The following is a 12608-nucleotide window of genomic DNA, read 5'->3' as shown; positions in this document are numbered from 1 at the left end:
ATACAAAACAGTTCCGTCAACACAAAGGTCCCTCACTTTGCCCTTTTATAACCACACCGGCCTCACTTCTGCTGCCCCTCCTCCTGTCTCCTACAAGATTTTTAAAAATATTCATCCATTCATTTATTTGTTGAGAGAGAGCCTGTGAGGAGAAGAGGGGCAGAGAGAGTGGGGGAGACAGAACTCATGAACTGTGACGTCATGACCTGAGCCGAAATCAAGAGTCAGACACTTAACTGACTGGGCTACCCAGGCTCCCCTACCATAAGATTTTTGATAAATTATTGGATTAATACATTTATGATAACCTATTAAGTGAACCCAGGGATTTTAGGGGAGTATATCCTTTTTATAAAATTTCAGGATGTGTTTTTTAATCAGATTAATAATATACTTTTTTGTTTTTGCCTTTCCATGAACTATATATTGAAAATCAAGTAGTACTATGTCTTTTAATGAAAATCAGTAATCCACTTTTTATACCTTTCTACCACCAAGTCTTACTCCCAGCAGGCAACAGCTTTACACTTTTTAGTCTTTATCTTAGGTTTACTCCTGTATCTAAATAATAATATACTTTCCAACTGTTCTCTCCTTCAAATCCTCTTAGTATAGTTGGGTCACAATTTTTGGTTAAATCAGTATTCGTTATTCATTGTGTTGTGTACATATTGTTTACTATTGAGCCATTTAGTATACTACTATTATTTTTTTTTTGTATAATTTTTGTCTTTTCTAGGATCTCAGTATCATTAACTACCTTATTTATTTTGGTTTGTATCACTATTTTTTTTCAGATTCTTTACCAGATCTGTAAATCTCACAATAGTGAGACATAGTGAAACATAGGATAATGCTTAATTAGCTTCTTCCTTTCTTTTCCTTTTTCTTTTTTCTTTACTGTTCCCCTTAAATGTCCTAGCCTATGAAGATTGATACCATGATTCCTTTTGTTTTTTAATGTTTATTTATTTATTTTTGAGAGAGAGAGGGAGTAGGGAAGGGGCAGAGAAAGAAGGAGAGAGAGAATCCCAAGCAGTCTTCATGTGGTCAGCACTTAGCCTGAGCAGGGCTTTATCCCACCAACCGAGAGCTGATGACCTGAGCTGAAATCAAGAGTCGGACGTTTAACCAGTTCAACCACTCAGGCACCCCAATGCCATGATTCTTTTTTACCATGATTGCATGAAATGCTGCTTTAGGACCAGGAACATGATCCAGTAATGCAGCTCTCTTGTTCATGGATATTTACTATTTTACTTTTTTTTTTAATATAATGTGCATGTAATAAAGTGCATCAAGTACACTAATCGTAAGTGTACAACTCAGTTTTTACATATTTGTACAGCCATATAACCACCATCTAGTTCAAGATAGAGAACATTTCCAGCCCCACAGGATTCCTTCATGCTTCTTCCCAGCCATTAACCACCACCCCCACAGACATGACCACTTTCCTGACTTCTGTCATCTTTGATTTATAAGTGCTTAAAATGTAAAAACTTCGTGGTTTAAGTCTGATAGATTTTACCATACATTTAAGTTTATAAATGAGGACTCTCAGGAGTTGGTTATGTCCAGAACACCTGATCTGTGTACCAGCCCTATTTTGGGAAGCAGCTGTGTTGTGTATGGATGAGACTATTTGAAGGTTAAGAGAATACTCAGGAGCACATAGGTATTTTAAGAAATGTGGAGACTTTTGTTTTCTAGCCATCCCCCTAGACTCTCTTTCTCTCTCTCTCTCTCTCTCTCTCTCTCTCTCTTTTTTTTTAATTTAAATTTTAGTTAACATACAGTGCAATATTGGTGCTGGAGTAGAATTCAGTGATTCATGACTTATACACAACACCCAGTGCTCATCACAAGTGCCTTCCTTAGTACCCATCACCCATCTAGCCCATCTCCTACCTATCTTATTCCATCAAGCAAGTTTGTTCTCTATCATTAAGAGTCTTTTGTGGTTTGTTTCCCTCTGTTCTCCACCCTCCCTTGCTCCGGCCCGTATGTTCATGGGTTTTGTTTTGTTAAGTTTTTTTCTTTTTTTAATTTTTTAAGTTTATTTTTTTATTTGAGAGAGACAGCAAGCAGGGTAGGGGCAGAGAGAGAGGGGAGAGGAAGAATCCCAAGCAGGCTGAACACTGTCAGTACAGAGCCTGATGCAGGGCTTGAACCCACCCACTGTTGAGATCATAACCTGAGCGAAAATCAAGAGTTGAACTCAACCTAATGAGCTACCCATGTGCCCCTAAAATTTTATTTATTTTGAGAGAAGGAGGGAGAGAGAGAATCCCAAGTAGGCTGTGTGCTGTCAGCTCAGAGCCCAATGTGGGGTTCAGTCCCATGAACCATGAGATCATGAGCTGAAACCAAGAGTCAGATGCTCAACTGACTAAGCAACTCAGGTACCCCATCTATTTTGTTCTTAAATTCCACATATGAATGAAATCATATGGTATTTGTCTTTCTCTGATTGACTTATTTTGCTTAGCATAATAGGTTCTAGCTCCATCCACATCGCAAAATAGCAAGATTTCATCCTTTTTGATGAGTGAATAATATTCCATTGCATGTATATACCACATCTTTATTCATCAGTTGATGGACACTTGGGCTCTTTGAATAGTTTGACTGTTGATAACCCCTCTGGACTCTTAATGAACCTGCATCCTTTATCCTAGAGAGAGGAATCCATACTCTGTACAAGTACATTTGAAGACTGTCAGATAATTGAGACAGTTTATAACTAGTGACAAATGCAACTGAAGGAAGAATAGAGGAGAAATGGCAGCCTGGGCACCTCACCTGTTGAGGAAGCAGTGTTCATTCCCTCATTTATTGACCAAAATATTTAATTGAGGGTCAACTGTGAACCAAATGCTGTTAGGATACAATGGTGAGCAAGAGACAGCCCCTGCCCTTGGGGTGCTTGCAGTCTAGTAGATAAAACAATTATTAAATCATCACACACATTGGGAGGTAGGACGTGCACAGGGGAGTGCCTTTCAGGTAAAAGCTATAAGGCACTAAGGTGAGAGTGGTACAGAAGACAGAGTGTGACTATGAGATAGGGCTGGAGAAGTAGAATAGACCTGGCTTAGATAGCCTTGAGGGTGTGCATGTGGATTCCACCACTTCTCCCCTCCCCCAATGGCTAACAGTGTAGATGCTACCTTTTGATAGGTTTTCTTTGCTCTTTAGAGTTAGTATAGCATAGTAGTTCTTGTGTAAGATTTAGGAAGGGAGGTGAGGTCTATAAGAAGTGAAGGTAATTCCTTGTATTTCCTGAAAAATACTGGGGTTATTTCCTTTCCCTCATGCCTATGAACTCATCCCATATTATGACCTATTTTAGAGATGAGATGATTGGGATACAGAAAAGTTTTCACACAGCAGTTCTGTGTGGAGGGCTGATTTCTTAGATCTGATTCCTAGCTATCTCCACTATTCACTTTTTCCCCTGAGAATTTGACCTCTTTCTCTTTAGCACAGAAAGTTTATTTCTGGCGATTAGAACTAAATTATAAAGGGCTATATAGTCCTCCAATTATTAGGGGAATGGTCGGGCTTTATTTTTTAAATGGTCTTTGCTTCTTGGTCTACTTACACGTAGCACTTGGTAAGGGTTTTCTCTGTGGACTGGTTCCACTAAATGAATCCCTGTAGTGTTGTGATGGAATTATTTACATGTTCAGTATACAGTTTAGCCTATTATGTATGCTAGCACAGAGCAGTATCAACAAACACCAAGGCTCTAAGCCTGAGCCCTGTTGAATAGCTGTGTCTTGGTGGAAGTGTCATTTGCTTATGTGAGATGAAACAGGTCAAGCCTCATAATCTTTGTCTGAGAATAGCAGCCTGTGAGGACCATAAAACCATTCATGAGATGCAGCATAAAAACACTCAGGGACTGAGACGCTATACCTTTTACTCTTCTGTCCTTAGGTGACACATGGTCAGATGAGCCCTGTTGAATTGGATCCATCTTCTCAAATTGGCACTGTTAGTCTGTTCTTTATCTGATCCCCCATTGGAGATATAAGCTGAGAGCTACGGTACTTGAGGAGATGACACAGTTCCTTTGTTACAGTAATTAATGTAATAAATTAAGGGAGAGACCCAAAGGAAAGTTGATTGTTTCTCGTTAGAGCCCTAGGTGGAAATTCAGTTGATTAGTGAGTGCCTATGAAGTGTAGCAGGTGGAGAGGGAGATGCCTCTTCTTCCAGCTGGGTAAGCTCAGAGTCACTGAGGATGGTTTACATGTTGTATTAGCCTCATCTGAGGCTGGCTAAGCCCAAAGTGATTTCAGGGTAGCGTGTGGAATTCAGGGAAGATGGTATAATATGGTTTTCTTCTAGCAGCATTTTTGTATCCCATTGGCTTATTGACCCTTCCCTGGGGCATCCAATCCATGAATCTCACACAAAAAGTCCTGTCCTATCAGTGGGGTCAACAACCTAGTGGATTGGAACAGGTGGTAAAAGAGATAGCCCGGATGTTAAAACTGAGCTTTAAGATGGGTACCTTGGCCCTGAGGGATTAAAAAAAATTTTTTTTAATTTTACATTTACTGATTTTTGAGAGACAAAGTGAGACAGAGCATGAGCCGGGGGTCGGCGGGGGGGTGGGGAGGGGTGGACAGAGAGAGAGAACAAGACACAATCTGAAACAGGCTCCAGGCTCTGAGCAAGTGTTCAGCACAGAGCCCCATGCGGGACTTGAACCCACGAACCGTGAGATCATGACCTGAGCTAAAGTCAAATGCTCAACCGACTGAGCCACCCAGGTGCCCCAGGCCTTGAGGGATTTTTTAAGGAAGATAGAGTGAGTCTGTCTGTCACTATAGTGTAGGGTTTTGAACTACACCTGAAGGTAGGAGTATCCTAAAAAAAGTTGGGACTGCTGAGTTCATGGAAGAAAAAAGGATTGCCATTTTCTTTCACAGAACTTAGATTGAGATCAGTGCTACCTGCAATTTAATTTGTAAAAATACCTGATACTCTGTACAAGGTATAATTGTAAAACAGTCCTCTTTAAATTCCTAGGACCATATAAGAATATGTGGGTGGGAGCACCTGGGTGGCTTAGTCATTTGAGCATCTGACTCTTGATTTTGGCTTAGTTCATGATCTTGCAGTTTGTGGGTTTGAGCCCCGTGTCAGGCTCTGCACTGACAGTGTGGAGCCTGCTTGGGATTCTCTCTCCTTCTCTCTCTGTCCCTTCCCTGTGTGTGTGTATGTGCTCACTCTCTCTTTCTCTCTCTCAAAATAAACTTGTGAAAAATTCTTCTAAACAAAAAAGAGTATGTGGGTCATTTTATACTTTTGAGTTTTTTTTTTAAATATGAGTTGTCTTATATTTTTCAAATTTGTATGCTCATAATATGCTTAGAACCATGATGGATACTTCCTCCATTTTATAAATGAAATAATTATTATTTAATGAAGCAACTTGGCTAGGATCATTGGAAATTTGAGTCTAGAAATCACATCTCTCTTTTTTTTAAGTTTATTTATTTTTTAGTAATCTCTACCCCCAACCTGGGGCTTGAACTCACAACCTGGAGATCAAGAGTTTCATGCTCTTCTGACTGAGCCAGGTGACCCAGAAATCATATCTTGATTCTAAATTCAGAGCTCTTTTTTCTACATCATGCTATCTTCGTAAAATTGAATGTAGTGTTTTGTTTTTGTTTTTGTTTTCCCTTTGTCCTGACAGCTTTTGGAGGGAACTACCTAGTCAGGTCACCCTCACATTTAAATGTGTATGACCTCTGTGGTCCCAAGCAGATTATATATACTCATATACAACTGTCACTTAGGCCGAAGACTATAAGAAGATTGATCTAAAACCCATAAGAAGAGGAGAGGACAGATAAATTTACAGTGGAACATCATTGGACGATTTGCTACTTAAACCAGATTATCTGTGGGTAGTTGGCAGTTAAAGAGATGCTGTCTTCATATAGTCCTCTAGGGTGGATACAGAGCTCTCTGTGGGTGGAAAGAGAAGTATTGTCCTTATTATGTTTGGACATCATTAGGGTCACTTGCTGCTTATGTCCTCTGGGCAGGGACACAGACCTCACATGAAGACTCCTTTTCATTCTTAGCCATCTTGAAGAGAGTCCTTGTTCATTCCTGAGGTAGGAGAGTGGTGTGATCTGTGGCATGTGTATTTCAAAAGTAATTAACAGTGGCACCTGGATGGCTCAGTCGGTTGAGCGTCCAGCTTCAGCTCAGGTCATGATCTCACTGTTTGTGGGTTTGAGCCCCACATCAGGCTTTGCACTGACAGCACAGAGCCCGCTTTAGATTCCCTGTCTTCCTCCCCTTGTCTCTCTCGCTGTCTCTCTGAAAAATAAATAAATAAAAAGTAATTAATGACCCGAAATATGTGATTACAAACCAGTCTGTGGGCTGGGAGTCTGAGAGAGGAATTGGATTCCAGAGAGGAAAGTGGGATTTGAATTTCTGTTGTTATAGGTACAGGATATGGGGAGTGATTGTCCTGGCCTATCTTGGTCCCTTAGCTATATTCGCACAGAGAGGAGTTGTTGGCCATCAGGTGCAGGAACAAAGAATAAATGGTACTGTCAAGTAGTTCCAGAGTCTGGTGAACTGTGGTCCTAAATAAGGAAGTGGAGTACAATTAGGCAGAAGGAGAAGAGAGAGAGGAAAATATGTGCAGAAGCTCTTGCAAGTTCAAAGTGCCTTGTGGTCTCTGTAAGGTATTGGTTCTCCTGATTCTTCACTTTAACTGCCATGGAAGCAAGAGGTCAGTGCTTTTCATTTCCAGCAAGCATGTTAGTTGCCCTGCCTCCTGGGGTTAAACATCTCTGCAGTGACCTGTCAGAGAATTGATTATTAGCAGTCTAAAGCCAGGGATGCTGTAGGGAGCAGATGGGAAGTGGTTTGGCTGTTGCAGCCAGGCTGATTAAAGAATCCTTGGCAATTTTACAGTGTATCTTTGGAAAGGTACCACCAAAGTTACTGTGAAGCCTGCTGGGTTTGGAAAACTGGATTTTCTGAAAAGTCACCTGAGTAAAAGTAGTACTTATGAAAACTCAACACTCTCAAAAATAGGACAGTGGCTCTCCAAACAACATTAAAACTACTAAAATCAGTCCTTAGGATATGTTTTGTTTGCATCCTCTTTATTCAGAAATTCTGGGTAATTTTGTAGTAGGGAAAGCACTTTTTGATAGATATATTAATAGAACTGTAGATTTGAAAAAGGCTCTAGGCATGTCCAGACTACTTTCTACTACACATAGAGGAATTCTTTATGTAATTTCGTTGACAGAGGATTAAGCTTTTTCTGCTCAGTACTTTCAGAGATAAAGATATGGCTTCATTATGGCATTGTGGGCCAGTGTTGGAAATCTCAGGTTATTGAATTTCTTCCTCAGTTAAACATCTGTCATTCTGTAACTTCTACTCACTGGTCCTGTTTCTACTGTCAGCATCAGAGGATAAGTTTCTCTCTTCTGCATTGCAACCATCGTAAGTTTGAAGCTTACCAACTTGTCTCGCTCGTTTTCTCCTTTCCAGACTAAGGAATACCAATTTATAAGACTTTGCTCTTACAAAAAATGGTTTCTTGGTCTTTCATTATACTCTTCTGGACACCCTTCTATTTAATGAATATCACTTAAGATATAGAACCTGGAAATGAGCACAGGCCACCAGATGTTCAAATTTTCATCTCCAGCTCTTTTTTGAGAAGAAGCACATTAAAAAAAAAAATTGCAATTTATCTTGCTTACTAGAAAAAACAAAACAGTTTGCCAGGACATATGGAATTGGGGCAAGAGGAATTTGAGGAAGTGTCTTCCCTTACTAGTGTTAAGGCTGAACTTTAGGTTCTGCGTTATTATAGGCATTGATTTTACCTCATATTTCTCAGGAATAATTTTTATTATCTTTAATATCAAGTTTACTCTTCAGATTACAAAATTTAATTGGTATTTGTGTTTCCAAGAATTATTCACATTTATGCTACTGAACTGACTTTAGGGCTTTAGATAGTTTTTTTTTTTTTTAACAAGATAGATATACATGTACATGTGTTCTTACATGACTGAAAATCTATTACATTTATACATGACAAACACCTTGACTCCATGTAAGACTTGACCAACAACCTTTTTTCTTCAAAATTCTGTAGATTTTTTCATTCTTTTATAACGTTTAATATTGCAGAGCAGTCTGAATTTGGCCCAATTTTTGTCCTTTATAATTGGGAGAATTTGGCCAGAATGTGTGCAAGTTTGGCTTTTTAAATTGATTTTGCTGAGAAAGTAGTAAACCTTTTCAATCTGCATGCAGGATCTTTTTCAGCTCAAAACACTATTCATTTATTATGTCTTGATGGGTGGTTTTCCTCCCAGTTCTAATCTCCTCAGTTTTCTTTTCAGTGTTATTAAATGGTATATCTCTCTCAATTTTTCTCATTTTCTTTTTGCTGCCTTTTCCTTTGTGTTCTAGAAAAATATCTCAGGTTTTCTTGTAGTTTACTGAATCATTTCCCAGTTTCAGGTCTGTGCTTTTTTGATTTCTGTATGAATTTTAATAGGAAGTTCATTTTTTGTTTTTTGCATCTTTCTTTTTAAAAAAATGTCATATCCTTTTATCTAAGTTCATATCCTTTTATTTCTGCCTGTTTTCTTCTTAATGCTATCTCTTCCTTACTGACATACTTCATTTATCTTGCTCCATATGATAGCTCAGCCAGTATAGTAAAGTGAGAACTATCAAGCTCTCTGAGCACTACCATTTTTATGTACTTTATATTCTTTTACCTAGAGTCTCTCTTTCATCACAGTCCTGTTTTCTAGAAGAAGGTTGTGTTTTGTGTTTTTTTTAAAGGAAAGTCTTCTGAAAGTTTTGTTTTTCCAGGGTTAAACAAACATGGGGTTGTTTTAATGGCTGAATTACAGACTGATGATAGTAGAGCTCTGGAGGAAAGTGGGTAAGCCATAAGTAAATGTGAATGTGTTATGCTCTAAGCCTAGCCACAATTGCAAAGATTGCAGAGGTAATAAATTATGATGCTGGAAAGAACTATGCTTTAATAATCCACTATAGTGCAGATTTCAGTTGGCATTCCCTTTTCTAGAAATCCTTGCTGCCCCTCATAATAGAATTATTTTCAGTACCATGTTCCACTGCCTTATTCACTTATTCACTGTTGTATCCCCAGTACCTAGTTTAGAGACTAGCACAGAGAAGGTAATAAATACAAGTTTTTTGAATGAATGAACAAAGATGTGCTACACTAGTATTTACTGTAGGCCAAGATTTCTTAGATAGTATTGAGAATTCCAAACATTTTAACAAAAATTTAGAATTCTAGACGTTTTCAGAGGTACCATTTTTCTTACTCTTCAGGGATTATGTTTCCTTTACCTTGTGGGTGTCATGTTTTCGTAGTTCCTACATCATGCCTTCCGCCACCCCACCTCCCACTCCCACCCTCATTTTGCTCTTCCTGTTATGAAGTAAGATCTGTGTAGACTCGATGCCAGCAATGGTTGTTCTGTTGGTACTAAACTCTCTCTCTACTTGGGTAAAGGATGTATTTTCTTCTCAGATCTACAGCTAAATGACAGATTAATGTGCATACCTTTCTCTTTTCAACCCGAGTTGCTAGGAGGCATTTTCTTGGTACAGCTCTGCTTTCCTGGGATGACGTCTTCTCTTGTAACTGCACCCTGGTTCTTTGATACTGTCTTGAGAGAGTAGGTTAAAAAGTACAATTTGTCTTGTCTCTCTGTCATATCTGTAGCATTTACCTGTTGGAAATCCACATTGTAGGATTCATTGTGCCACCACTGGTTTGCTCTTTGTCATCTTAGGAGCTTTCTTCTGTAAATGGATGTAGAAAGCTATCCGTTGGATTTTGCTTTGCCTTCAAGAACAGAACTCTTACTCTTTGTCATAGTAATACCTGGATGGTATCTGTTGGCTTCTAGATTTTCTAGCTGGTGCACTTTCCAGGTCTCATGAGTCAGGAGAGTGGAGAGTTATAAATTGACTTCTCTACCCTCCCCGCCTTTTTTTTTAGCCAATCCCTGTTTCATGTGGTAAGCCTTTGTTATTTATCAATACAGTGCCACCAGTCTTATATAAAAATGTGAAGAGTTACTTCACGTTCTGCTGTTAGGGGTTTTAGTAGTGTTGAGTCAGGGTAAAATTTTTTCATGTGTGTCTTCATAGATATTTTAGTGAAAAGTGGGAAAGGCCACACTGAATTATGCTATTTCGAGTTCAGTAAGGCTTATTTAACTGAAATTAAGCGGGTTGATTGAGTCATCTCTCTGAGGATTGTCTCCTCTAGTTGCAATATTTGTCTTCTATCCTAATGTATTTTTCCTAGTTCTGCTTGCTTTTTTCTTTCACTCCTAATCATAATAAGACGTTTTCCCCCCAAAAGTCAAATGACAAGGAATCCATATTATGTTTAGTAAGGACAGGTCCTGTTAATAGAGGGCTTATTCAGCCTTTGCAAGTCCATGTTCTGAGTCTCTGATAATTCAAGAAGAAGCAAAGACCAAGGGGGTGTGAGTAAAGTTGTGCTAGAGTTTGAATCTGTTATGTGCCAGGGCCTGTATTGATTGAGGGAGGATTGCCAGCTGGCAGTGGTGGTAGAAAGAAGTCTCTGGGGAATGGGAAACTAACTCTAGAGGTTTCCTAGTTAAGACTTAACACGGAATCTCTGGGCAATTGGAAATATTGTACTCTCCCCTAGGGAGATGGAGCGGGAATTAACTTTTCCCCTGGTCCAATGTGACTTGGTTAGAAATACAATTCAACCTGTTTGTCTTGTCCATTGTGATGTGATAGCCCCCTAGGAACAGTCTGTTTTGTGTGGGAGTTTATTTCAGGCTGTCTCCTTGCCTGTATTGTTTCCTTTAACAGCTCTTTAAATTTTCTTTTTCCAGCAATGATGTTGTCCACTGGGCATGTACTGACCAATGTGGCAGGTCTGAGAACATAGCTGAAGCTGAAAATAGGAAAGCTGGGGGCAAGGAAGAGCCTTGAATCTTGAGGTGGGACGTTGACTCTAAGATGTCCTTGAGCAGTGGAGCCTCCGGAGGGAAAGGAGTGGATGCAAACCCGGTTGAGACATACGACAGTGGGGATGAATGGGACATTGGAGTAGGGAATCTCATCATTGACCTGGACGCCGATCTGGAAAAGGACCAGCAGAAACTGGAAATGTCAGGCTCAAAGGAGGTGGGGATACCGGCTCCCAATGCTGTGGCCACACTGCCAGACAACATCAAGTTTGTGACCCCAGTGCCAGGTCCTCAAGGGAAGGAAGGCAAATCAAAATCCAAAAGGAATAAGAGTGGCAAAGACACTAGCAAGCCCACTCCAGGGACTTCCCTGTTCACTCCAAGTGAGGGGGCAGCTAGCAAGAAAGAGGTGCAGGGACGCTCAGGAGATGGTGCCAATGCAGGAAGCCTGGTTGCTGCTATTGCTCCCAAGGGCTCAGAGAAGGCGGCTAAGGCATCCCGCAGTGTAGCCGGCTCCAAAAAGGAGAAGGAGAACAGCTCATCTAAGAGCAAGAAGGAGAGAAGCGAAGGAGTGGGGACTTGTTCAGAAAAGGATCCTGGGGTCCTCCAGCCAGTTCCCTTGGGAGGACGGGGTGGTCAGTATGATGGAAGTGCAGGGGTGGATACAGGAGCTGTGGAGCCACTTGGGAGTATAGCTATTGAGCCTGGGGCAGCGCTCAATCCTTTGGGAGCTAAACCGGAGCCAGAGGAAGGGGAGAATGAGTGTCGCCCGCTAAAGAAAGTCAAGTCTGAAAAGGTAAGAGGTGGCCAGATCTGGCTGCCTACTGCCAGTCAGAACTGCCCTGGACTAACCACCAAATGCTTTGTGCACTCTGTGGGAGGCTCATTAGTTTGTGGGTAATGACCGATTACAAGGTCAGAGCAGCTGGTAATGATAATGTGGTTTTGTTCCAAATTAGGGGATTCTCTACAGATTCATTAACAGCGGGCCTGGGCATTTTGGAGAATATCTATTGCTGGGGGCAGCTACTTGGTATGACTTCTAAGTCAAGTGGAGAAACTCCCACCTTGTCCTAGTCCCATCACCCTCAGACACTTGTTGCTGGAGACCAGCATCAGCCTGTATGTGGTTTTCTCATCTTGACTGGTATTTCATCTTTAGAATTATTGATGAACTTACTAAGATGATGATAGGCTTTCAGTGGAGAGCTGTTCTTAATGGGATAGATGGTGCTGCCGGGTTTCTGGAAGAAAAAAGGTTAAATAAGTTTCATGGCATGATATCTATCAGGTGTTCTATTGGTGTCTACCAAAGAGCAAAGCGTAAATAAGGGAGCAGGAAGTACTGACTGTACTAAGAGGTACTTAATCAGGCCTTATGAGTTGGTGTTGTGGCTATGCATGTTTGGCCTTGAAAGAGATTCTTTGGCCACTAAGAGTATGGTTCTTGGCCAAGAATCTCCCTCAACTATTGGTAATCAAAGTGTCCAGGTGGTTTAATAGCTGCCAAACAGTGTAATGATACCTTACCTTCTGCTTGAGTTGGAAGGACAGGTGCTTACAGCCCCAGAAGGGGCTTTCCTC

General features: G+C 40.4%; 1 protein-coding gene across 1 annotated transcript in view; it reads left to right on the top strand.

Moving 5' to 3' along the window:
* ZNF609 (zinc finger protein 609) overlaps window positions 1-12608 on the top strand; it is a 209109-nt gene that overhangs the window by 14954 nt on the left and 181547 nt on the right. Inside the window, exon 2 of the mRNA XM_047074959.1 lies at window positions 10947-11820. Within this exon, the coding sequence (XP_046930915.1) occupies window positions 11074-11820 (747 nt within the window). The 5' untranslated portion in view covers window positions 10947-11073. The remainder of the gene's footprint in view (window positions 1-10946; window positions 11821-12608) is intronic.

The sequence above is a fragment of the Lynx rufus genome, unplaced genomic scaffold, assembly GCF_022079265.1.
Source record: "Lynx rufus isolate CCGP_SWC_20201006 ecotype Redwood Valley unplaced genomic scaffold, mLynRuf1.p SCAF_13, whole genome shotgun sequence".
NCBI lineage: Eukaryota > Metazoa > Chordata > Mammalia > Carnivora > Felidae > Lynx > Lynx rufus.
The sequence above is the reverse complement of the archived record's forward strand: the minus strand, read 5'-3'. Positions and strand labels throughout refer to the sequence as shown.